This window comes from Cervus elaphus, chromosome 11 (assembly GCF_910594005.1).
Source record: "Cervus elaphus chromosome 11, mCerEla1.1, whole genome shotgun sequence".
Lineage (NCBI taxonomy): Eukaryota > Metazoa > Chordata > Mammalia > Artiodactyla > Cervidae > Cervus > Cervus elaphus.
In genome coordinates, this window is record NC_057825.1 from 90,434,847 (window position 1) to 90,461,615 (window position 26,769).

At 58.1% G+C, this 26,769-nt stretch overlaps 1 protein-coding gene across 2 annotated transcripts; it reads right to left on the reverse strand.

Annotated features, from left to right (window-relative positions):
• Window positions 1-4,802: 4,802 nt before the first annotated feature.
• Window positions 4,803-25,956, reverse strand: LOC122703838 (cytochrome P450 26B1). Of its 2 annotated transcripts, XM_043918364.1 has the most exons (8): window positions 25,517-25,956; window positions 25,015-25,093; window positions 23,502-24,120; window positions 19,797-20,021; window positions 10,730-11,005; window positions 10,305-10,460; window positions 8,609-8,893; window positions 4,803-8,250 (listed from the first exon to the last, which is right to left on the reverse strand). In XM_043918364.1, the coding sequence occupies exons 3-8, from the start codon at window positions 23,703-23,705 to the stop codon at window positions 7,858-7,860; spliced, it is 1,539 nt and encodes a 512-aa protein (XP_043774299.1). In that variant the 5' UTR covers window positions 23,706-24,120; window positions 25,015-25,093; window positions 25,517-25,956; the 3' UTR covers window positions 4,803-7,857. The 2 variants fall into 2 exon arrangements, with proteins under 2 accessions (XP_043774299.1, XP_043774300.1); XM_043918365.1 differs by lacking the exons at window positions 23,502-24,120; window positions 25,015-25,093; window positions 25,517-25,956 and adding an exon at window positions 22,973-23,334.
• Between the last annotated feature and the right edge of the window lie 813 nt (window positions 25,957-26,769).

The following is a 26,769-nucleotide window of genomic DNA, read 5'->3' on the forward strand; positions in this document are numbered from 1 at the left end:
GTCCTTCCAATGAATATTCAGGACTGATTTCCTTTAGGATTGACTGGTTGGATCTCCTTGCAGTCCAAGGGACTCTCATGAGTCTTCTCCAACACCACCATTCAAAAGCATCAATTCTTAGATACTCAGCTTTCATTATGGTCCAACTCTCACATCCATACATGACTGCTGGAAAAACCATAACTTTGACTAGAGGGAACTTTGTAGCAAAGTAATGTCTCTACTTTTCAACATGCTGTCTAGGTTGGTCATAGCTTTTCTTCCAAGGAGCAAGCATCTTTTAATTTCATGGCTGCAGTCACCATCCACAGTGATTTTGGAGCCCAAGAAAATAGTCTGTCACTGTTTCCATTGTTTCCCCATCTATTTGCCATGAAGTGATTGGACTGGATGCCATGATCTTAGTTTTTTAATGTTGAGTTTTAAGCCAGCTTTTTCACTCTCCTCTTTCACTTTCATCAAGAGGCTCTTTAGTTCTTCTTCGCTTTCTTCCATAAGGGTGGTGTCAACTGTATATCTGAGGTTGATATTTCTCCTGGCAATCTTGATTCCAGATTGTGCTTCATCCAGCCTGGCATTTCACATGATGTACTCTGCATATAAGTTAAATAAGCAGGGTGACAATCTTCTTCAAACCTTTCCCCAAAATTGAAGTGATGGAAACATTTCTAAACTCATACTATGAGACCAGCATTACCCTGATACCACAGTCAGACAAAGACACTACAAGAAAAGAAAACTATAGATCAATATAACTGATGAATATGGAAGTAAAAATCCTAACAAAATACTAGGAAACAAAATTCAATATCATAATAAATTCCATATGATCAAGTGGGATTTATTCATTGAATGCAAGGATAGTTTGATGTATACAGTTCAATCAATGTAGTACATCACATTAATGGAATGATTGTGGGGAAATGGCAATATTACCTTAACTGATGCTAAAAAAGCATTTAACAAAATTTTACACCTTTTCATTGTAAAAACACTCAACAAACTAGGAATAGAAGGAAATAACCTCAACATAACATTTGTAACAGCCAAAAATGGGAAACAACCCAAATATCCTTCAACAAGTGAATGGTTAAACAAACTGTTATACATCCATACCATGGAATGCTACTCAGCAACAAAAAGAAATAAATTAATGATATATGCAGTAACTTGGATGGTTCTTCAGGGCACTGTGATTTGTCAGGGGGAAAAATACAATCTCAAAAGATCACACACTGAATGATTCCACTTATTTAACCATCTTGAAATGACATAATTATAAACATGGGAAATTAGTGGTGACCAGGGCTTAGAAAGAGTAGGGACTGGTGAGGCAGTATACCATGAGTGACTATAAAATGTTATATAGATCTTTGTGGTGGTGAAATAATTCTGTATCTTGATTTCACTGATGACCATATGAATCTATAGTTGATAAAATGGCATCAAACTACACATAAACATTGTGCCAGTGTCAATTTCCTGATTTTGATATTGTACTATAATTATGTAAGAAGCCATTGGGAGAAACTGGATGCAGGGTATTTGGGACCTCTCTTGTACAATCTTTGCAATTCTCTGTGCATCTATAATTATTTAAAAATAAAATACCCACATGCACTGTCACACAAAGCCCTTGGAAACACGGAAGATTTTATTCTGATGGAGGAGGAGTTGACATCACAGCCGTACATCCTCACCATAAGTGGCTGAAGTCTGCCACTTAAGAGCTTCTCTTCTCTTGAACTATCATTCATCACACATCCTCCTTCTACAGTCCTGGCACATCACTTCGGCAGCCAGGATCTTCCTCCATCTTGCTTGTTCCTTTCCCTCCCTCCTCGACTGTGTTCTGGAGTAAATTTTACTTCCATCTGTCCCCTCCAACAATTCCTTCACTCCTCCACCTTGGGCTGCCAATCATATGCGATGTCTCTGCTCCCAGGGCAAGGTAACCAATCAGAGGTAGCCATCCTCCTTGGGTGAGCGTGTGACTCAAATTGGACCAATCAGAGTCCTCGCAGGGAGTTGCTATGTGAAAACTGCCCTATGGGCTCAGGGTGGAGCATTCTTGCTGCTGCATACCTTTGAGGGCACCGCTCACAATGTGTTCTACAAAACATTTCTCTCAGAGGGAATCTAAGGGTGAGTCCCAGAGGAAAAAAGCTGTGGGAAGGAAGGACTTACCAAAATGTCAAGTCTAAAAAAAAAAAAATCAAGTCTACACGAGGCAAGGCAAAAAGGGCTTCTCTGGGTGGAGACAAGCCAGGAAGGAGAGGACTATAGCCAAGCAGGTGGGCCTTGCCCAGGCACATCTGCCTCCCAGACCACCCACATTCCCTCACAGGAGCATGATGCCCTCACGTGGGCCAGCAACCTGGCCACATGGCTGCTGGCAGCCAAGGAACCCCCACTGTGCCTCTGACAGCCCCCCAGGGCAGACCCAGCTGCTTCCAAGATTGGTGTCTTAGAGCCACTCTCCCATGGAAGCCTTTGTGGGCTCACCCATCACTTCACTGCTGTGCCGGATGGGGGATCTGATGGAGGGGGCCAGAGGCTGAGAGCACCAGGTTAGGAGGAGAGGCAGGCTCATCTTGGGAAGGCCAAGGTTGCAGTGACTAGAATAAGTATCTCCTGGAAGGCCAGAGTCCCTGAGCCTGGATGAGGCCAGTGAGGCAGACCAATCCGGTGAAAGGGAAGTGGGACAGGAGATAAGGAGCGGAACCTGAGTCCCAGCCTGCTGCTTCGCCATCACGGCCTCCACACCGTGCTCAGAGCTTCAGAGCCTCTGTGAGGAACAGAGTCTGGCTGGCTCAGCTGAGGACTCAGGCAAGTCAGGTTTGTTTTTCCTTTAGCCCCCAACACAGACACACACAGTCCTCCCCCTGCCCCAGTCCAAGGCCCAGCCCACAGACTGGCTCTGGCAGAGCGCTGTCTCTGCCCTCACCTGGTCACCTCACTCTCTGGCCCTGAGGCCCTGCTTTCCCCTGCCCTGTTCCTGGCGCCCAGCCCCCGGCCACCCCAGGCAGCCAGGCCCAACCAAGGCAGGCTGTTTTGGAAAAGTGCTGGGAGGTGGCAGAATGTGCGGTCTGTGAGTTCCCTCCAACCTGGCGCCCCAGCCCCTAGACAAACAGCGGCCGTGTCGGCCTGTCCACAGCGGCCTCTGTTCTCCTTCCAGGCCAGGAGATCCCAGGGGCAGGCGGCCGTGTGGGAGACGTCACCGGCCCGCTGGGCCCACGAGGGAGAGGCCAGGACAGACTGGGTGATGACAGGCCAGCCACCCGCCCAGCCGGGCGCTTCCACCCCGTGGCAGCGCGGTCAGGCCGAGGGCAGCCCGAGGACCAGGCTTCCTTCACCTCTGCCGCCCCACAGGACATTCCACCGGGAGAGATGGAATTTACACTCTGAACAACTACTGCCTTCCACTGGCATGTTTCCTGGTGGAAGCTGGGGGTGTCTGTTGCTGCTTCTTGCTGACCCTGGAGGCCTCCAGTCTGAGAGAGCCCTTGGGTGGGGCCTGTGCTGTTCGGGCCAGGTGGCCCCCATTCTGGCACAGGACACCCTCTGCTTCTGCATGGCTCTGAAACATCCCTGCTATGCTGAGATTCTGCTTCAGCTTAAGGAAACAGGGGACCACCTTGCTCTCCCCTCCCCAGGGTGGAAGTTGGGGCTTGGGGACTACAGATCTGGGGTGGGGAAGCAAAGCAAGGGTGAAGCAGCCTACCTGGGCACTGCCCAGGAGATGCTGGTGACGCCCCTCTGGGTGGCCCGGCTCTGTGACCCAGGTTGTGAGAGGCCCCGTCTGGGCTGAGGTTGGGTCTGCCTGACTATATCAGAAAGAAACACTGCAGCCACAAAACGGGCCTTTTTCAGGCCGGCTCAGTGGGGACTTTTACTCCCCAGGCTCCGAGGAAGGGCTCGGGCACAGACAGGGTCTGGACTGGCCTGAGCATTGTGAGGCTTGGCGCTTGCCAGGGGTGGGCCCCCCGGTGCCTGGTGTAGCTCCAGGGGCCACGGCTTTCCTACTCACTGCCCTCCCTCCCTCCCCACCCACAGCCCCTCCATTTTAGGGACTGCCCTGGACGTTCATTGTCTGGCACTGAACGACGTGCCTATTGCAGGGTCATCTCTGGGCTCTATGACAGCCACAGTGTGAGAACGGGCAAAGAGGGCATGGTTTCAGTCACCAGGTGGGCTTGGGGAGTCCTGTAGCCTGTGAGCTCCACACTGTCCAGCCCCTCAGCGTGCCTGAGAGAAGGAATCTGTGCCTGACTCTGTTTGAGCCCTTTCGCAAACTGATTTGATCCCAGAATCAAGGTGTTCCTGCGACACCCATGAGATAGCCCTGAGAAGTGCCTCGTGGGGCGTGAGACTGGAAGTCAGGAGAACTGAGTTCTGCTCTCCTGTTCGTCGCGTGGCTGTGACCATCCATGTCCTCACTCATGTAAACAAGCTGGACTCTGAAGCACTCTGGTTGCCACGACACCTGGCCCAGCCACGTGGCCAGGACCCAGCTTCCTGTCATTCCACCCCATGTCAGGCTTCTGGGGCCAGTGACCATCCAAGTACAGCCTCCCCTCCCCGGGGGACCTGCTGCTCCCAGGACACAGCCACAAACCTCTCTGCGCCTTCACACAGGGAATCGGGGTGGGGATGGGGGTGGCCTTTCAGGACCAACCCCGAAGGGAAGGCCTTCCTCCCTGAGAAGCGGGTGGGACTGGGTATCGTTGAAGGGATTGTGGGTGGCCAGGAGGACCCTTTCAGGGAGCTGAAAAAGCAGAGACCACAGAGCCAAACGAGGGTGAGTCTTCACGGTTTATTATGGAAGCCTATAAAAGAGCCACATTGAGTATTTCCAAAATCACAAAATGCACATTTTTTTAATATGCAACATGGAATATTATATACAGAGTAAAACCACATGACAGCAAAAACACTCACACGGCACCAGGTTCATATCAAAACAAAACACACAAGTGCTTTTTTTCAATATTAAAACAACTGTGATAAAAACATATTAATATTTTGAACCACGTTTACAATAGAGGAAACAATTCATATTTTACTAAATAACAAATATTTAACAGCAAAAACTTTATACTAGATATCTATTTTGAATTATAACAAAAATAGTACTTATAATAGTTTATAAAGACAGACACAAAATTATAACATTTATGAAAAAACAAGTTTTGTGTATAAAATTAGAGCGATCTGGGCAGAGTCAAGGTGATGCCCAGAACACAAATGCCAGCGCCCAACATTGAAAGTGCTTCAATCTGCAAGCCCATGGCGTGAAGAGCTTTGTGGGGTTCTGTCTCTTTAATGTCAAGTTACAATAGTAGGAATGGTAAGTGAGAACACATCACCCATCTAATGCTACCGCTATAAAACCTACAACAAGCACACAGACACGGATGGATGCAAAGAGGAGAGATGGATGAGTCTCGACATTGAAACCCTCCTGTCAGCCAGTCAAGAGCTTTCTTCAGTTCTCTTCTTAACCCCTTTGAGACCCAGTGGGGTAAGTAATCCTTCTTCCCTCCCTCACAGGGATCCTCTGTCTTGCCTTCTCTGCCCCTCCCAGGCTGGTCGCCGAAACTGAAGGCCATTGAAGCTTCCCACAGCCCTCCAGCTCCCTGCCTCTTGCCAGGGCTAGGCCTGGCGGGCTTTCTGTCTGAATCTGCACTTACTACAATCCTAGATAGCAAGCAAAAGAACAATTGGTTTGGGGTAAGATGGGTCAGCGTAGAGGAGCATGGACCTTCCAGAGACTGGGCTTTTTGTAGGGGACAAATTCTGGTGTACCATGCAGCTGTTTCGCAAGCTTTGATGAGTCCTTAACATGGTTGTTTTTTTTTGGGGGGGGGGGGGGGCGTGCCTGTTTTTCAGAATGGGGTGGGGGGAAATTGAGAATATTACTATTTTTTTAATGTCAAGTTTTGTCAATAATGTCTGTGCTGCACTGGCTTTTTAAATGATGAAAAGGTAGGAACCGAATGAAATACTTGAGAATGGGAGTCACAGAACAGTCCGTGGGCACAAACCATTCCCGTAAAGCCCAGCACAAGGTCACTGTGGGTGGGGGCAGGCGTGGAGGTCTGCCACCTGCCCACTGAACACCACGGGGAAGCCACTGAGTCAGGGCTGCCGAGAGCCCACTGGGGGGACTGCTGTCCCGCATTATTCTTCTGTGTGTTTTTTATTTTCTCCTAAAGAGGATTCACTGCTTTTATAACATCAGAAGCCAACAGAGAAACATGTAAAGCAAAGAAAAATTTAAAAACAGACAAAATCACTGAGAGACTCACCAGAGGCCCAAAACCATCCCGGGAGGCATCCCTAATTGCCAACACTCAAAATGCCAGTGGCAGGAGCTATTCCTCCTCCATCCACTGACCGCTCATTTTCAACCAAATCACCTGACAAGTCGCACGTACCCTCCTCCTCAGCTCTCTGCTGCAGCGCTCCCCACAGCCACCTCCAGCCGCCTCCGCGGGGGAGGGCTGCCTTCTGCGCTCACCTCCCCTGGCTTTCATCTGGTCCCCACACCCCTGAGCTGGGCTAAGCAGACAGTGGCATAGAGGTGGGAAGGGACTTCAAGGACACCTTTCCAAGGGCAAAGGGCAAAGCGGGTCAAGGGAGGGATGACGGAGGCCCTGGCTCCCCGTCAGAAGAACGAACCCGTATCCTTCTCCATACTCACTAGCCAGAGTGGGGGGCACCACGGTGAACAGGGACAAGTGGGAGACGGCAGCAGCCTCCAAAGCCCTGTGCCCCAGGTTTCCGACAGAGCGGGCGGGCAGGGAGGCAGTGGGCCGTTTCCCCATCTCCCCCAGGGGCGAAGGCAGACCCACTGGATTTCACCCCGGGAGTGAGGCTCCGAGGTTGAGCCCACAGAAGGTCTGGTGCCTGGGGGAGCCGCTCGACCCTTGGCCGGCGGGGGCAGGGGATGGGGGCTGGGTCACTTGCAGAAGTCCTGCCTGGGACAGCTGGGATGGAAGCCAGGGGACGGCTGAATGCTTGTTCCAGTCCCAGTAACACCAAGAGTCGGTTTTATCAGTGAATAAATACGGGGGATGGGGTGCGGGGGTCAGCCCGTGGGCAGAGGGCCTTGGGCGTGGGTGTACCGGGAGCAGGTGGGCTCTGAGCCGCCTGCTGGGAAGGTGGGGGTGTCAGTGCGCGTGCCCAGGGCCGCCAGGGAGGACGCTGGGAGGACAGGGCCTGGGGCTCCTTTGCCCCAAGGTCAGAAGAGAGAAAAAGTAGCAGCAATAGGTAATTTCAAATGTCCCACATGGCAAGGGCTGGGCCTCCAGGCTGGGACAACCCATCGCCGCTCTGCCAAGGGGGACTAATGTTCTATTACCCACAATGCTGTTCCCCGTGGTGGGTGGCCACAGCGGGAGGGGCACTCGCCTGTCTGAGCCGAGGCAGGGCGCGGGGTGCTGGAGAGAGGGCCAGCGGGGCACCTCTTTCTCTCCCTCCCCATGTCAACCCCCTGACCTCAAACTAAGAGTCCAGAAGAAAAGGGAGGGGAGAGACCAGTTCAGAGCATCACAAGCACAGGCTGCAGCACAGCCGACGGTTAACACTGACGGGCATGCGGGGCCGGGGGGCCAGGCCCTTTCCCGGGGGACTAAGCTGTTGGGAACCAGAGAGACTAGAGAGAAGCAGGGGTCAGGGGGAGGGCCCAGCCCCGGAGGATGGGCCCCTTTTGACTTGGGGCAGGTCTGCCAGGTAGGGGGACAGGGGAGAGCAAGGCCTGGCCACCCCCCCCCCGCCCCCGTCCCCAGGCTCCGGCCCCACCCGCACACAGGTTTCTACCCTTCCATCGCTCCCACCCCAAGGCCTGGAGCCTTAGACCGTGGCGCTCAGCATGGCCTCGGTCTCTGGCAGGATCTTGTTCTGGTTGGAGTCCAGGCCAAAGAACTTGACGCTGAGGCCATCCACAGGGTGCAGAACGGGCACCAAGGTGATGCGGGGGAAGGTCCGGGTGGCCAGCTCGAAGCGGCTGGTGCTGGCCAGCTCCACCGCCAGCACCTTCAGGAACAGCTTGGCCAGGTGCTTGCCGAGGCAGGTCCGGACCCCGCCGCCGAAAGGGAGGTAATGGAAGCGGCCGTCCTTGTCCTCGCTCCGCGCCTGCCCGAAGCGATCGGGGTCGAAAACGTTCACGTCCTTGAACACGGGCGCCGTGTCATGTGTGTCCCGGATGCTGTACATGACACTCCAGCCTTTGGGGATCTGAAAACCCTGGAGGCAAGGCAGGGGAAGGGACGGGATGGGGTGGTGAGAACCAGAGGGGGTCTCAGAGGACCCAGGACCTTCTGCCTGCCAGCCCCCACCCAGATGTTCCCACTGTGGTCCTGGGGGCCTGGCCAGGCTCTCCTTCGAGTATGTCAGTCCACCTATTTATAGATGTCTCCAGGCAGCTTCACAGGACACCCAGGGGGGCTGCATCTGACCCGGCATTTGGGGCAAGGACCCTCCCACCAGCCTGAAAGCTCCCTGAAAGTCAGCATCGTCTTCCCACGAGACTGAGACTGAGGTACCCCATGGGGATGGGATGATCTTTCCCACCGGCCCACCCCACAGCCCACGGGAGTCTCACGTCGAGCTCGAAGGTCTGCAGCACGGTGCGGTAGCCGCCGGAGACCGGTGTGAACAGGCGCATGACCTCCTTGATGACGCAGTCCAGGTAGTGGAGCCCGCTGAGGGTGTCGAGGCGCAGCGTGCCCTCGCAGGGGCAGCCACCGCTGTGGAGGAGGCCCTTGGCCCGCAGCTCCTCCCGCAGCTTCTCCAGCACGGCTGGGTGCTTCAGCAGCTGCATGATGAGTGAGGTGCTGGCGCTGGCGGTGGTGGCGTAGGCAGCGAAGATGAGCTCCAGGGTCCCGTCCTGCAGCAGTGGAGAGGAGGCACCGCCTGCAACCTGCGTTCAGCCTGGCAGCAGCCCCTCTCTACCCATGTCCCCTCGACCCTGAGGCCATCCATCTGAGCCCTGGTGCTTCCTCTGAGCCTCACATTGCTGGGGCATGTCGGCCACGGCCGACATAGGTCCAGTCCCCTGGCTGGGCAGAGGCACGAGCCTAAAAGTCCTAAGGGGCACGGCTGCTTCCCACTCACTGCTGGATTCCAGAGCTGGCCATCGGCCCTCACCAGTGCAGTGAGCGCACAGGAAAAAGAGCAAATCCCAAGCAGTAGGCACTGTTCAGGCCAGTAGAGTGTGGCACAGGGTCTCCAGCTGGGCCTCCAGACTGGCAGCCCCAGCTCTTCCTCCCTCCTCAGGCGAAGGAGGGAGGTGGAAGGTGGTTAGGAGAGCTGAGAGGGTAAGGAGGCAGGAGGACCTGGGATGGGACCCCCAGTGAGAAGGCTGAGGCGAGGTGGCCCCCTGGTGACTTAGAGCCCCTCCAGGGCCCTCTGGGGAGCAATGCTGCCCCATGGAAAGGCCTCCCCAAGCCGTCTCATTCCAAGCCCTGCATTTTACAAATGTGGATGCCGAGCCCAGAGAGCAGAGTGAACGAGTATATCCCTTACTTGCCATGGCACTACCTGCAAGTCACAAAACTTCTTACGAAATGGGAAAGTCTTTTGAGCTCCTTCCTGGCTCATCAGAGATTAAAAAAAATAATAAAAACAAACAAACAAACAAACAAAAAAACTGGAGCTAGGATATGGGGAAGCAGAGACAGGGATGGAACAGTCGGTGGTAAGTGTCCACGGGCACCTGGGAAGCATGTGGGCAGCAGAGTCTAAGTGAGGATGAACATCCACCTCAAGAAAGGGTAGGCAGGAAGCCTTTCTTGGAGCCCAGTGAGGACAGTCTTGGGGCCAGCAGCCCAGCTGGGTTTGGCCAGTGCCAGGCCGGCTGTGCCTCCAACTTGAAAAGGTTGCTGCTCCCTAAGGGCTGAGGCCACCCTCCAGCAAGTGGCTTCTCCTTCTGGGCCTCATTTCCCTAGGTGAGCTCCTAAGGCTACTGTGACCATGAAATGCACTGAAATAGTGAATACTGGATGGGGGGAGGGTTGGCGGTGAGGAGCAGATGAGGGGTTCGACAATGCCCCTGACGCCACATCTGTTCGAGATTTCTAGGAGCCAATTTTCAGCACCTTTTCCAAAATGGTAGAGGGAATTGTGGGGGAATGGAGAGCATGGGGCCCAGCTGCTCAGGGACCGGCTAATCACCAGGACGGTGTGCACAGCAAGTCATGGGGAGGGAAGGGACGGCCCCACCCACATGGGTGCACATGCAGTCCCAGGGTGGAGTCCGGGCACTTGCGCTGCCTGGGCCAGGGGTGGGGGTGCCCCACCTTCAGCTCCTGCATGGTCATCTCCTTCCCGTGCTCCTTGCTGCTCTCGATGAGGATGTCCAGCGCGTCCGAGTAGTCCTTGCCCTGCGTGCATTGCAGCTTCTCCCGGATTGCCTTTTCCAGGCCCTTCTGTAGGGTCTGTCTTGCCTGAATGCCCTGAGGCAAGGAGGAGGCCATCTGGTTACCCAAGGGGAAGGGCAGGGTCACCGAGGGCCTCCTCCCAAGGTCCGGCAGGGTGGGGTAGAGAATCCTCTGAGAATTTCCCAACTAAGCAGCAGAGACCCCAGGTGAAGGGTCCACCATGCCCTCCTGCTGAAACCCCTCTCTGCCAGTGTGACCAGTGACTGTCTTAGCGGTCAGCTGCCCCTCCCTGAGGGGGGCTCATGGATGCCCATCTCATCTCTTCCCACGCCCTAGGTACTCACCCGCCGGTAGCCACTAAAGGGCAAGTCAACGGGCAGGGAGAAGACGTTCTCCACAAATTGCTGGTAGACCTCGAAGAGGTGCCCCAGGTCCTCCTCAGGGATACTGAAGCCCAACAGCACACGGATGGCCATACGGAAGGTGAGCTTCTGAGCTTCCTGGTACACGTTGATGGCCTCGGGGTGGCTGCTCCAGGCACGCAGCGTGTCCTGGATCACCAACTGGATCTTGGGCAGGTAGCTCTCCAGGGCCTCGTGGCTGAAGATCTTAGAGAAGACCTGCAGAGGAGTGAACTGGTCAGATGGACTCGGGCCAGCCCAACCAAAGCACAGTTCCCATGACTGTGATCGGGGAAACTCCAGGTCCTTACCCTGACTAGCCTCAAGCCTTCCCATCTCCAGTCACAGTCCCTCGGCTGGCTCCTCCACTCTGAGCCCCCCTCCCACTGCCCACGTCTTGAAGGGAAGGCAGGGGAAGGACGGGATTGAAACAGTTCACAGAGTTGGGACATTCAACATCACTCACAGGGTGACCTGAGCTGTCATTCCTTACTAAAGCCCCAGAAAAGCATGTGCTCCAAACAATGGCAAAGCCGAAGACCCGGCAGTCCAGCTGCCAACAGGTCTGTAGGCCATGTGGACATACTAGCATGAGGGGCAACACAAGAGGGGCTGGGCAGGGCTGGAGGGGAGGCCCCTCCACTGCAGGGGCCATTCCCGAATGCCCAGGCCACGGCACAGACGTGCCCAGCAGAGACAGAGCACAGGTGATTGGACTGGACAAGGAAGAGGTGGAAAGCAGGAGGTGGCTCTTTTATTCCACTGATGGGAGAACAAGAGACTCTAAGGCTAGACTGCAAGCAGAACTTCCTGAGACCCAAGGTTACTCTCACTCCCTGCAAAACACCTCGGGTGGAGATCCTAGGGGTCTGTTACTGTGCCATCCAGAAGTCTGCACTGTGACCGGGTCTGGAGGCAGGGGGATGGAGGTAAGGCTTTTCACCTCAGAAGATGAGAAAGCCAAACAGAAGGTCTTTTAATTCCCTGCATCTTCCCAGTTCATTTTAAGTAGCCAGTGAGTCTGCTTCCACCTCCCTTGCTTTCTGTCCTCGCAATTCCTGAGCAAAGAAGTCCTTAGCCTCCTTGCCCCTCCTCATCCAGATGCCCCTGTGCAGAGCTTCATGTTGCTGCCCAAGGTGTAGAGGAGAGGGTAAAATGTGAGTTTATTTACTGATGGCCTGTGGGTCTCACTGGCAACCAACAACCTCTAGCCCCAACCCCTGGAGACAGAAAGAAGGGGTGCCCCCACCAATGCCTAGGGAAAGGTCATCAGGAAAGGCAGAGAGGGGAGGGGCAGAGCAGAGGAAGGAGACAAATATCCCTCTAGCCACCCCCAATCAGCCCCACGAAAACCACACACACGCGCCCGCCCTCCCCTCCTGCCCCCAAACACAACCACCGCACAAACTGTAAATGTGAGAATTTCCCCTGCAGTCAGCTCAAGAAGGAAAAGGTAACATTTTCCTGGCCTCGGCCCTGCATGGCTAATGGGAGGGCTGGTTTGCAGAAATAACAGTGCTGGCCCTTCAGTGGCCCAGCCAGACGTTCACAATAGCACTTTCATTCCGAAATTCCCGGTGGGCAGAGGGAGGGAGGGAGGGAAGGAGGCCGGTGAGGGGCAGAAAAACCAGCACTGTTTGGGGCTGCTCCTGCTACTAAGGGACAGCTGAAATGTAGAAGGATGAGGGGCGGTGGCCAGGGCAGGCCAGGCCTGGCCAGGTCACTCACACCTTGCTCAGCTGTGGGGGCACGGGGAATTTCCAGGGCCACCTCCCTCCAGCATGCTCTCTGCCTCAGCACCCTCCTCCAACCCTGGTGTTCTTAGGATTCCAGGTTCCACTCCTGGTCCAAGAGTTTTATGGGTAGGAGCCGGGCACTGCCCCAGAACCCAACACCAGCTGACTAGGGGCCCTTATAAAATAGCAAAGAGCCCACAGAAAGTGGTTGATGGGAGCCGAGCAGGCTCATGAGGGACACAGGATGGTAATTCTGTGGTCGCCAGGCCTCTGTGGGGAGGCTGGAGGTAGGGCAGGCAGGGACGGTGGGGAGCAGAGTCCAGGGCACTACCCTGAAGGAAAGGGAGCAGGGGCTAGCCAGGGCCCCCAGCACACGGAAGACCTGGGCACAAAGTGGGCATGTGGAGGGGGAGGGGGAAGCAAGCAGAGGCCCACGCTGACGAGGATCCGCCAAAGTCGAAGCCAGCTAGGCTCCTAAGATGCAGTGGTGGTGGTGGTTTAGTCTCTAAGTCGTGTCCGACACTTGTGGATCCCGTGGACTGTAGCCTGACAGGCTCCTCTGTCCATGCAGTGGGTGGTAGAAAGAGGCAGAGCTGGCACTCGGAAACCTGAGTTTTAATCCCAGATCATCCACCAACTCACTGTAGGATCATAGCCAAATCACCTCCCGGGCTCACAGTTTCCTCATCTGTAAACTGGTGAGGCTGGACCAGGTGACCTCTGAGGTTCCTTTCAATGTACAAATCACATAAACACCAATATCCATGTGTCCCTAAGTAGACACTACCCCTTCAAAGCCCGGAATCTGGCATAATCACATGGCATAATTGCCTGCTGGGCCCCTACTCCCACACTCTGTATGGGCTACGGTGGCTCAGGAGGGGTCATTCCAGGACTACCAAACGGGGAGCTCCGAGGGACCCCACGGCACCCCGAGGAGTGACCAGACCGGACCCAGGGACAAGCTCTGCCCTGTCCCAAAGGTTACATTCCCTGCGCCCTCTAGCGATGGCTGGCTGAATTGCTCCTACTCAAGCCTCGGGAGCCATGGACAACAGGAAGGACCCAAGAGGACCTGGGACTACTGGGCAGAGTGATTCCAGAGCAGGGAGTCCACACCTGACATCCAAGGGGGAAGGGGCCCTGAGCAAGGCCAGAAGCTGAGATGACACCCCAGGATGCCTGAATCTGCAGGCTCTTTGAGGTGGCGCTTCTGAAAGAATTGCAGCCCCAACCAGGGCCCTTATCTTGACCCATCCAGGAGTCTAACTGGATGCTCTGGGGTCCCTTTCCTCCTGGAAGTCCCACGATTCTCCTTAGAGGCCCCCTGAGGTGGAAAAACTACCCAAACGAGCAGCTAAGCAAAGGCAGGTTGCGGGCACTCCAAGCTCAGGGGGCTTTGCAGAGTGGTCATTAAGACCACGCTCCTGCCTCCTGCTCAGCTGTTCCACAGGCATCGGGGCCTCCCAGGCGCCGGGAAACTCCAGGGCCTCATCCCTGGGACTGTGCCCAGGGTTAACAACGCGGGCGCTTCCCAAAGCTGGGGCAGCCCAGAAACCACCGCCCGCCACAAAGCCCAGGAGGAGGCGGAGGTGCTGGCCAGGGCAGAGGGAGGCCGGGGCTCACGGGGGCGGGCAGGGTCAGCACTCGGGCACTGGGGAAGGCGCCGGCAGAGCAGCTCTGGGTGAAGAGGGGAAGGGTGGCCCGTGGCCCCAGAGCCCATGACCTGACCGCAGTTGCAGCGGGAGCCAGGGCTGCTTTGTTTCCCTCTGGGGCTTCCCTGGGAATTCCCACAAGTGAGCCAAGAATGCTGGACAAAGGTCACCGGGAACCGGCCGGGCTCCGCAGAGCCGGGCAGAGAGAGCAGCAGGTAGGGAACGCCCCATCTGGGTCGGCGCTGGGAGGGCAGGGCGCTGGAGGCCTCGGAACTTCAGGCATAGATGCCTGAGCAGGATGGGCTCCAGCCTTGAAGGATGATGTGCTTGTAAACCCTCTCCTCATCTCTACCGGCTTTCCCAGCAATGCAGTTGGCTCAAGAATCCCCATCCCTGGTTCTTCCTCTCCCTGGAATAAAAGTGGATTCCACAGCGGGGGCTGGGGTAACCACCAGGGGGGCTTGTGAAGGCTCAAATTCCCTGTGATTGTTTCTGCAAATGTCTCCCTCACACCCGAGGCCTCCCTCCCCACATCTCACCCTGGGAGGGGAGTAGCTCACCGGGCCCCCATGGCCCTGTGCTGACGCCCTCAGCCAGATAACTGCCCCCTCACAACTGGATGGATGCAGAGAAAGATGGGCAGCCTCAGAAGCTGGAAGAGCCGGAGAGGGAACCCACTCCCCGGGCCAGTGACTCAGACTGGGAGGAATGGAAGCGGCTGCCCGGGAGGGTGGGGGCCCGGGCAGGCCACCCCGCCAAGCCACCGGAGCCGCAGCCTGCGGAGTGGAAAGAATAACAGAGGGCGGGCAGCCGCGAGGCAGCTGTCCGCACAGCACAGGAGTGACGCCGAGGTGTGTACTTTATGCTCAAGGAAGGGGGAGGACAGGAGAGGACATCACCCCTTAGCTGCCTGGCATTTCCACTGGACCTCCACCTCACCCCGGCTGCCTCCTGAGTCAGACCCTCTGATGGGGAGGTGCTGGCCAGACGACACCCTCTCCCCCCGCCCTGCCCAGCCTGTGCATGCCCCTTCTGGGTCCTCAGCATCTGTGGGAACAGAGTTTCTGTCCCCTGTTTGAGTCCAGCTCTGACCGTCTCCCCTAACTCTTCCACACACGGCAAAAGCACCCACTGGGTGAGGGGAGGGCAGCACTTGGTACATCCCTGCTGGGCCACAGACTGAGAAGGTCTTCCCAGACCCTTCTATCCCTCCTCCAGCCAGAAACAAACCCCCTTGGAAAGCTGAGGCCCAAAGCAGGAACAGCCTCCCAAGGTCAGTCCCAGGCATGACGGGCCACACTCACCAGGGTCCCTGAATACCCAGCCTCCCACCACTCCGAACCCACTGAGCCAGCCTCTAGCAGTCCTGGGGACTCCAATGTATCTGTGAGCCTGAAGGGGATGCTCCTCAAGGGCCCAAGTTTATTCTAAGGGTAAGTCCAGCTGTTGTGGCTACTCTGGTTTACTCTCAAACTTTGTCAGCCCCTTGAGGCACACCCCCAACCTCTGCCCTTCAGCCTAGGGCACCTGGAACAGATACAACTGGCATAGAGGGCTCAGGGCCAGAGCAGACCCCAGCCAAGCCTCCCTGCTGCCAGCCAAGGCCACAACTGTCCCCAAGGCTGGGAGAGTGAGCACACACCTCAGCATCAGTCTTGGATCCATCCCACCCTGGGAGAAGGACGCAGCGGGGAGAGGGAAGAGAGAGGACAGCCCCCACACCACTTGCCCCTGCCCGAGACAAGGGTACACAGAGGGAGGAGACCACTCCCAGGGCCCTGGCAGCCAGCCGTGGGCACCCTCCCCCGCTGACCTTCAGAGACATCCGCTCCTGTCAACCGCCCCCTCAGAAGCCCCTGATGCTACAGTAACTTTTGGTGAAGGACCTCCGCTGGCCGAACAAAGGCTCTGCGGGGGCAGCTCCCAGGAGCAGGGCTGCCTGGCCATTCACTGCCTTCCCATTCAACCCATGTGGAAACGTCTGCCCTGAGCCGAACCTGGTGGACAAGACTTTGGAGCCAGAGGCTGTGCCTTGGTTCAAAGGCCACCTGGAGCCGGTCTGAGCTGGCCTCCCTCAGGATCCCGCAACCGAGGGCCCTCTTGGCTCTGCCCTCCTGCCGAAGCACCTCCTGGTCTCTCTATCCTGACACAAATCCCAGCATACACAGGATTTCTGAGAGAAGCACGATAAGCCTCAGCCTGAGCTCCATCCCCACCCAGGGGGCCGAAAGCCTAAGTCAGTGAAGAGCCATGGGTGGGCGGGCAGAGCTTCTTAATTCCTACCCCAAAACCTATCTATCTCAGTCATGGCCATAGAAGTCCCTGAGCCAGGGGTCAGAGTAGGAGGGGCGGGAAGACCACTCCTAGGGTCTCTCCAGTCCAGAGTTACAAAGCTAAGTGCATCCCTGGGATGCACTCCAAGTTCTCTGGCAGAATCTCAGGGCCACTGTCTGAAATGCCCTGAAGACGCTGGCTCTTTGGTGTAAAGAAGCCGGGCCCTAGCTCCAAAGGAAAAGAGGAAATGTCTGATCCTGGTGTGTGGGGTTGGGCCCTGGATGCTTCCAGGACGACCCCATGACAACTCCCCGTCCCCCTCCTCTGTGTCTCTGATAATCCGCCCCCAATTGATCTTCTCTACTTCTCTCCATGCACTCTTCCAGGGCAACCCAGCTTCTCTGCATACATAGAGAGATCCAGTCCCTCCGCCCAAATCAGAGACACCCCAGGCCCCAGGTAGGGGAGGCATAACAAAGGAGGGGGACGGAACCTGAGGTGGTGACTATGACCACACTGGCCTGGAGTCCAGAGACGATTCTGTCAGACTGGACAAGGCGTTCATCCTCCCTGGCAACCCTATGCCTCTGGGCCCCAGACCACCAGGGCAGCCTGGACAAACACCTGGACTTCAGCGATGACTGTGAAGAACCCCTTCCCAGCACATCTGGTCAGACCTCCCAGAGAAGGGGTGGGGTACCAGCCCCAATGGAAATAGTGACGCTCCTAGTTCCCCACCAGCAGGGCCTCACTACACCTGGGCCCCACTTCTGTGAGTACATCCTAACCTAAGCAGGCTAGGGTCCCTGCTTGCAGTGTGGGCTGGATAAGGCAGTAGGAGTGGCACAGGGCAGCCCCAACCCCGGCCAAGTTGAGTCTACCAGGCATTGGGCCCAGCAAACAGGCCATTCTCTCCAGGACCAACATGTGTGCCCCTGAGTATTCTCTTCTCATTCCTCCAGCTAGATTCCACTTTTCAAGGGCAAGGACCCTGCCTTTCTGTTTGTATACCTAGCTTCTATGTTTGTTTCTAGCCCAAGCCCTGCTATTTAACTCAGTAAACTTAAGCTGACGGAACGCCAATGAATGACTTAGGGGAGAAGGACCTTTTCATCTGTCATTTTAACATAAGACGCACACATGCCACATAACAAGACCACCACCAGTACGTACAGAGGGTCCCCAAGTCTCTGTCAGGATGAGCTGGTCTCTGGCTGATCCCGACCCCGGAGGAGCTAGAGGGCAAGGGTGCCAGGAAGAGACACACTCTCTATGCCTCCTCTGTGGTCCAGCTTTCTGGCCTCTCCCAGGCCCCACCACCTCACCCTGTCCCTCAGGCTTCCTTCACTGAGTATTCCTCCAGCAGCATTCATTGTGTCCCCCCTCCCCCACCCTCCCGCTCCTTCCAAATGGACCACAGAAAGCCGAACCCCGGGGGCTTTCCAGGAGGGCCCTGCCCCACCTGAAGGCCTACAGCCAAGTCATGCAGAGGGTGAATGGAACTGCGAGGCAAGAGCCTCCCCACAAACCTTCCACATCCCCAGGGTCTCACACTCAGCTCCTGACCAAGCTTTCTTCCTCCCAGCACCGCCCCCCCACCCCCACCCCCACCCCGCCAAATCTCCACCCTCAGCTTCTGGCAGCCCCGGGTGGGGCAGGGCTGAGTAGGCTCTCCTCGGTGGCTTAGAAACGCTCTTCCCAGAGAAGCCAATGTTGCAGGCCCTGCCCTGCCTTTTCCTCCTTCCCGACCTGTTTCCCCACCTCTGGGAGTTGGTGATGGACAGGGAAGCCTGGCCTGCTGCATGCAGTCCATGGGGTCGCAAAGAGTCGGACACAACTGAGCGACTGACCTGAACTGAACTGACCTGTTTCAAGTCCCTCAACCTCAGGGTCCTCTTCTGTGAGAGGAGGACAAAAATGGTTTTCTAAGCCAGATTCTTTGGAGCTGGGTTCCAGAGTCTCAGGCTGTCTAACTCTTTAAAATAAACTTTTGGTGGAGTTACACCAAAAGAAGAAAAGAAGTGTTTCGCAGCCCCCTCCCCACCACTCCCGGGAACCCTCCCCATCTGCCCCCGGGCTCTCTTAGCTGCTTCCTGCTCCAGTGAAGCAGCAGGAGAGACTATTTCAGAAGCCCCTTTCCCAGCCCCTGAAATGCTTGCTTTACAGGGGAGGGGGGCGGGGGGTGGGCATGTGCAGACCAGTCCCCTCTGATTTTTCCTACTTTTGTCTGTTACGAAGAACTACTCTTCGCTGGCAGTTCTCTGAAGACATCGAACTCTATGGGATGAATTCCTCCGTTCACACATAGACTTCCGGCGAAGGGGGCTGCCCACCGTGGCCTCTCCTATCTCCCGGGCTCTGCCACTCTTCCCGGAGATCACAGGCTGCCTCTCCCTTTCCTCTAGGTTTCAAACCTGGTGAGTCCTCTGACCCAATGGAAAAAATGAAGGGAGGGGAGGTCGTGCAGCGCCGCCTCCCCCCGTCGCGGCTGCTTTAAGCCGGCGGGCCGGCGCCCCGCCCGCCGGCGGCTCAGCTTTCGGGTTACTGCAGTTCAAACAGCACGTGCCGCCCGCGCTCGGAGCCGCGGCGGCGGCGCAGCCCTGGGAGGGGGCGGGGAGGCTTGCTCCGTGCGAGCTGGCTCGCCTCCTCCTCGCCTCTTCCAGGCGCTCGGGAAATCCACAGGATAAACACCCACGTTCTCTTCCTCTTTATGGGAGGGGGCTAGGTGCGCTTTGATCCCCCGCCGCCCCCTCGGCTGTTACCCCACCCCTCGTACTTCCCGCTCGGCCCAGATCCGAGCGCTGTGGCCCAAATTTCACCTCGCCCCTCCCAGGCAAGGCCCAGCAACCGCCGTCACAGGGTGCCCCCAGCCGCCAGCGCCTGCTTGCGGCGCCCTTAAAGCAACCTGCAGCAGGGGAGGCTAGGTGTGATTTTAGAATGAGCCGTTTCTAGTCCTCGGGATTCCAAGGGGCGATAAGGAGGAGCGCTGGCCACCGTCCGCCCTCTCTTTTTTGTCCAGGTTTGTGGAGCACGAAGAGGACAGGCTTTAGACGCCCCTATCGCCGCATGTTAAAGTTGTCCAAACCAACTCCCAATGACCCTCCCTTTGGGCCTGGTACTGCGCACGGTGCGGTGGGCCAGCAAAAGGGCAGACCCGGAGGAGGCCTGTGCAGGCCCTGGATCTGGGATCGCCGCTGTCTAGGCAGGGAGCTTCGGGATTCTCCCGCATGGTGTGCAAATACGGGCGCGGATTCTGGTGGGGACGTCCCCGGGGCGCCAAGAACTCCTTACTCCGAGGGGGTGGCACGCGAGAAGAGGATCAGAGCACGATTGCGGGGCTCTTACCTTGCGCTTATTCCGGTGGATATCGCCGATGGAGTTGGACACCGTGTTCGGGCCCAGCAGCATGCGTGTGCTACGTGGCCACTCGGTGCTCACAAGGTGGTGCTCGCCCATGAGGATCTTGCGTACATTCTCCGCGCCCGTCACACGGATTAGCGGCCGCCCGAGCAAGTGCGTCTTGAACACGTTGCCATACTTCTCCCTCCGCGACGACTGGAAACCAGAACCCTGCAGGGGCCACGCAAGAAATTTCTCAGGGCCCACATCGCCATATGGGACGTCCAGGAGGCCCAGCCTCGAGGGCCCGCGGGGGAGGGGCGGAGGATCCCACCTCGGGCACCAGTTCCCTACCCTCCCCTACCCCACTCACACACATACGCACGCACGCACGTAGGTTTTATTTTTCATAGCATGCACGAGAACTGGGAAGTGGGGCCTAGAGGAATAATAAATAATGCAGGGGGCGAGAGGCCCAGGGCACCCCGCGGGAGGTTTTTTAGTAATGACTTGCGGGAGGGAAAAGGTATCACGGACCGCGAGACCCTAAACTAGAGCCTCCGCCTGCCCCCCTCCCTCGCCTCGCGCTCGGGAGACACTCGGAATAAATATTTCCAGGCTCGCGGCCACGGGCTGGCGAGACCCCGCGGGGTGGCCGCAGGCCAAAGATTATTTATAGCGGCGAGCGGTCGGTGCCCCGAGGCAATCACTACAGATGGGGGTTGGGGTTTCCTCAGTTCGCGGGTGTGGGCCTCGAAGGGACCCGGCGGCCCTCTGAGAGCTCCGCAGGGTAGAGTCACGGGCCCGGAGCCGCGATTTTCCGAATATAATTTGCCCCGAAATAACTGAGCAGGACTTTCGTCGCCGCCTTGGAGTTTGGAACGCGAGCGCAGAGGAAGGCGCTTCCCGCGGGGCGGGGCGGGGCGGGGCGGGGCGGCGCGGCCGTCACAGGTAACCGGATCCCCGGCGGCAGCGCGAGCCGAGCAGAGCCAGGCCCCGGCCCCGGCCGGGCGCTCGGAGGAGCTGGCTGTGCTGGCCCCGCGAGGGTACCGGAAACCGAGGGGACCTCCGAGGGGCGGGGGCAGGGGCGTCCCGCTCACCTTTGACGTCGTTGCTCGCCACCCAACCCCGCATTAACCCTTCTCGGGCCGCGGCTGCAACCCGGTGCAAAAGGGGAGGGGCGCCACCTGTCAGGCTGCCCCGCCTGCCCGCCAGCAGACGTGCGGATGCGGGCTCCAGACCTGCGGGGTCATGCACCCCCCGAAGGGACCCTCGGCTTCCTCTTTTCCCCGGTTGGTCCCCCTCCTCACTTTCCTTTCTTCGGCGGAAAAGTATTCGCCAGTTAGATGTGTACACACCCCAGCCCCGCCGAAAAGTGACTCCGCAGAACCCGGAGCCCTAATCACTTTTCCACATGTGCCTCCGGCCCGGGCGCGCGACAGGGAGCGAGCCCGGAGCGCCCGCGCCTCCAGGTTGGCTGGTGGGGGAGAACTCCCGCCACTCTGCGGCGGTTCTAGGCGGGGTCTACCCCTTTAAGAGAAATCAAGGCGAGGGTGGAGGTGCGACCAAACTGGGGTGAGGAGCGGGGCTCCCTCGCTCTGCCCGAGGTACCGGTCTCTCTCACTCAGTCTGACTCTCCTTCGCTCCTCTCCTGCGTTTCCTCTGTTTTTCTTTTCTTTCGACACAAAAGTTGGGTTGTGAATTTTCCGAGGTCGCCGCCGCCTTTCTCCCGCCGCACCACCCCCCCCCCCCCGCCTCTGATCTGCCTAACTATAATTAAAGTGCGTTTTTTGTGGTATTAATAAAGGGTTATTTGTCCGCCGTTTCCACGGTCTTCACAAAGAGGACTTTCATAGGGGCGGCCGCTCGGGCCGCGAGTCCAATTTATACAAAAATGTTGTATTTTTAGCCCTGGGCTCTGTTTAGATGGCGCACGGTGGAAACGGAGAGCCCTTGGAGGTCCCCCAGTAAAATCTGATAAATGACTCCGAAAAAATAAAGCTGGGATTCAGAGGGTTCCCATTAACCCCTTCACTGCTCCTCTACACGCATCTCTCATTACCCGCCCGCCGGGAGGGTCAAGGGCTCCCCGGGGGCGGACGGATGGGGAGGCGTAGACCTGCTTCCCCCTCCCCATCTTACGTGCGAGTTGGACGCGGAGCCCCAGAGTCCCTTGTGGGATTCGGAGAAAAGGTCAGGGGGATGTTGGTGGCCGGGGGAGGGGGGTAAGGGGGGGGGGCGGTGACAGACCTCGAATTCGGCAGATTGGCTATAACAAGGCAGGGGCCGACGCCCCTGTGAATTATTTTATTTCCTAAATTCTCGGCCAAAAGCCTAGACCACCGCTGCAGTTAACCCTTTAAGTGTGTTGGCACGGGAGAGGCTCTGGGGATTTCTTCACGGCGGTGGGGGCGGGGTATGTAGGTCTCACTGGTTGAAATGAACCCCACCTTGCTGCACGAACCGCGAACAGACGAATTTGATTCCGGGTCTTGGGAAGACCACTGGGCAGAGGAACCTCGCGTGCCCCTCCCGCCCCGGCTCTGCTGTCAACTGGCTCCGGGCGGGGCGGGGCTGCGCTGGGTGTCCGTGTGTGCACGCGCGGATTGCACGCGTCTGTTAATTTCAAGCCAAGCTTTCGCACTTCTAAACCCACAGGTCTCTGCCTTCACCTCCCGCCTCAGCTTTCCTGGGCATGGGCTGTCTGTTTCAGTACAGACATCCTTCTGCTAATTCTCATTAGCTTCTGCCAGACAAACCCGCGTGCATACGCGCACGCAACACACCTCCCGCGGTTAACCCAGAGGACCCCCATCCAAAAGAAAAACCTGCTGTGTAACACATTGCGAAAGCGATTGTCTAGCGCCTGAGGAGGTTAATTGCAGATTAATTTCCCCATTACCTACCTGGGTCTGGTCCCCGACAGGCCCACCCCCATTATCGCCGGCAGTGTGGTTTGTGCGGCGTCTAACAACAAACACAAACGCTCTCTATGGATCTCACACACCTCTCCCAAGTTCCTCTCCCCTGCTAAACTGTCCCCACCCAGTAAGTAAACAGACCCTTTTCTCCGAAAGTCGCGAAACCTCGGGTCTCGGGCTTCTCCTTTTCCTTGGGGTGCCTCCTCCTTCCCCCACCACAACACAGACAGTTTCTCGAACCGTGGACCAGGGCAGTAGTACCTGGCGTGGCCAGTACGGGACGCGGCGGGAACACAGCCCGGGTCTTTAAGCGGCAATCCCGGCTGCCACTGGCCCACTCTTTCTTTCCTTGACTCGGTTTTCGGGTCCCAGGTACACCGACAAAGACCGGGAAGTCGACGGCGACTGGGGCGGGAGCGCGAAGGAGAGGCGAAGGCGGCTCTAGACGGGACGCCCCCTCCGACTCGCGGGGCTCGGGAAGCCCCCGGGACGCTAGACGCACCCCTGCTGAGTCGCCCGCGGCTGGAAAAAGTCAGTCTTGGGAGCCCTCTGGGATCCAGGAACCTCTCTTACCACCCCCTTGAACCTGCGCACCCGGCGCCAGCGGGCTCAGAACCACGCCGCAGGCGGGCCGGGGAAGCCCGGGCGGCTCAGGCGGTGAGGAGGGAAGGGGCGGGGCGGGGACTGGTGCCTTCAGGCTCCCGGCGCCCCCTGGCCGGCCCGAGGCTCCATCCGCCCGGTGCTCGCCGCTAGCGGAACCTGGAGAGCAACGGAGTGAGTGCGCCCTTACCTGTAGCAGCCAGTGGCCGGTCTCTCCGATGAGCGGGAAGCCCATGGAGCCCTTGGGGATGGGTAGCTTGCAGCTCTTGTCGCGGGTGGCCGCCCAGCGCAGCTGCCACAGCTGCTGCGACACGGCCAGCAGCAGCGTCACCGACACCAGGCACGCGGCGAGGGTGGCCAGCGCCGACACCAGCTCCAAGCCTTCAAAGAGCATGTTGGCGGCCGCTCGGGGGATTGGCTGTGCGGGCCGCAGCGGGGGAGGGGAGGGCCAGACGAGCAGGGACGCGAGCGGCGGGGGAGGGGAGGCTGCGGCCGGGGGTCCTGGCACCTCCAGCCGAAACGGAGCAGGAGCAAGGGGCCGAGGGAAGGGAAGTGGAGGTTGTGAGGGGAGAGCGGAGGGGGGTGGGAAATCGCCTAAAAGAAGAGAGAGAGGAGACACGAGGCGACTCGGAGTGCAACTTTGTTTGTTTGTTTGTTTGTTCCCTTATAGCGGGCTTAGGGGTTGCTCGAGGGGTGGCGAGACGAAGTCGTGAATCAGGCTGGTGGGTTAGCTCTCCCTGCAACCATCACACTCGGAAAACTTGGGGAAAACTTTGTCCAGCGGGAGTCTCTCTCGTAAGCCCCTTCCCCTGTTTGGGAAAAAAAAGAAGAAGAAGAAGAAGGGGGCCAGAGAACTAGCGGAGAGAAAGTGCGATGAATTTGTCAAAAGTTTTCCCCTCAAATTCCTAGGTTAAAAAAAAAAAAAGGAAAAAATCCTGAATCCCCAAATTCCAACGAACCCAGAAACTTTGGGTGCGAGGGGGAAGGCTCCCCGGCTGAGGCGAGTGGAGAGGCCGAGCTCCGCGCCTCTGGGCTGCCCGGGGAGGCGCGCCGGAGCCCCGGAGCCGCCGCTGCACCCCCGAGGCGGGCGCGGCGGGCGAGGCGGCGAGGCGGACGCGGGTGCGGAGCCGGCGGCCCGCGGCCCGGACGGGACGCAGCCGGCGACAGAGCCCCGGGCGGGCGCTGGGGCGGCGGCGGCGGCGGCGGCGGCGGCGGCGGGCGGGAGGGGTGAGGCGGGGTGGGGTTGGGGGAGGAGGTGAAAACCCGAGCTGGGCTATTGTATCAATTAAGAAAAGGCAGTCCGTCCCGGGACGCGGTCTCTCGGCTCTGGAGGTGCTGCTGGGGAAAGAAAGGGGGAAAAAGAAAGGAAGGCAAAAGGAATGAAAGAGGGGGGAAAAGCCGGAGGCAGGATTTCAGGGCTGATGGTTTTAAAAGCTTCCCTCAATGTGAATTTGTGCCTCTGAGAGCCAGGCGATGCGTGTGTTTATATAGAGGCGGGAGGCTGCGCCGTGGGCGCTTCGCCAGGGGCCCCCCCTCCCACCCCCACCCCCCTCAAGCCTCCCAACCCTCCCCACCACCCCCCCCCCCGCCGCGCTCTCGAAGCCGGAGGCGTGGTGAGAGGCCGGCGGCCGGAGCGTGTGAGCGCCCGCCGGCCTCCTGCCCCGCCCCGGCCGCCCGCAGCCCGCCGCCCGCCGCGGACCCACTTGTAGCCGCCGCAGGATCAAACTCAGTTCACCTCTCGCCTCCTCTTCCTTCTCGCCGGCGTCTCGCTGAGCCCGGCACCTACAGACGGACGAGATGAGACACACACGCGCGCGCACACACACACACACACATACACACACACGGTGAGCGCTCGCATGGTGCCCGCTTGGCTGCTAGGCTACTTCCCTCCCTCTCTCCCCCTCCCGGGCCCCCGGCCCCCTTCTCGCCCCCCAGGCAGTCCCGCGTGGGCTGTCGCCCCAGCAGCTGAGCTCTCGGGCGGGCCGCTTCTCGACTGAGGGGCGCCAAGAGCCCCTGAACCTGTGTGTTTAGGGTCTCCAGCACCTATCCCTCGGGACCCCGCCGGCTCCTGTCTCCCGGAGCCCCAGAGTCCTCTCATCTGTCACTCCCAATTCCTCCTAGCGGGGAGTCCCCATCCTGGATCCCGACATCCTCAGACCTCGGAGGCCAAGGTCCCTTCCCCCCCTCCCGTACGTCTCTTACCCTCCAGGACCCGAGGTGCCCGTCTCCCCGTCCGCGTCCCGGGCAGCTGGCGCTGCAACCTTCCCCTCGGACACGAGACTCCCTCACTTTGTAGTCCCCTCCGCCCCCTCCTCGCCCCGCAGCGCCAGAGGAACCCCGATGCTGGTCTGGTGAACGTCCCGCGAAGAGGACCAATGCGGCGGCCCCGGCACCCGGGGGCGGGAGGAGTAGCGTACAGTCATTGATAAATTAGTATTAATAAATAAACATGCCAGGTGAGAGCGGCCACCTTCTCCCTGCCGGCCGCTGAGGGCCCAACGCGCGCGCCTGTGCGAGGTATGCGTGTGGCCCAGGGCCGCATCTGTGCGCGCGCGTGTGTCCCGGGTCGGCCCGACGTCTGCGGAGCCGCGTGGCGTGTCTGCGCGTTTGTGTGTTCTCTCTGGTGCTGAATGTGTGTCTGTGCATCGTGCATCCGTCTGTCATCTGGTCTCTCCTCCTGCTGTCTGTGATACATAGAGCTGTGCGTGCCAACCCCGACACGGTCTAGCCCGTGCCTGGCTCGCCCTCTCCCGCGCGTCCTGTTCCCCCGGCCCCCTTTCACCGTAGTTCACTCTGGCACTCCCAGAGCAGACGACCTAACCTTTAGTTAGGATGATGTGTGTGTAAGTGAAACTCGACTCCCCTTTTAACACGTCCCCTGCACCCAATACGAATTCTGTTTTAGAGTTCACCGGAAGAGAATGTATGTGAGTGTCTAAGGGGCGAGCGTCTGTGCTGTCCCTCCCTGTGCGAGCGCTTCCGAGGTTGATGTGGCGGGCGGAGATTTAAAAGCTCGGTCTCTTGCTTCTAGCGCTGGGTCATCTCAATTCTCTCTCTGCCCTGGAACCCCACCTGGTGGACAGTCGTAGCACTACAGACTCAGGGGGAAGCGATTCCGGCTCCCCCTTTCTTCTGCCTCCATTCACAGGGGAAGATCGGCTCTAAAGGGCCTGCTTGAAGGCTCCTACGTGGCTCCACTCCTGCCGCAGTGCCCTCAGATTTCCACGGCAAGCAGCTTGGGACCCAGACACACGGGGTCCTCGTCGGGACCGCTGTGACCCCGGAAGTAGAGAGCTGGGGCACATCCTCACATCAGGGAGGACAACTCCGGACTGGGAACACAGGAGCTGTGAGACCAAAAGCACAGCGTTCCCCGTGCGGGGAGGGGAATCCGGTGAAGACCGGAGCGGGGTGGATTATTGAGACCCTGCTGTTTTGAAGAGCCCTAAGAATCT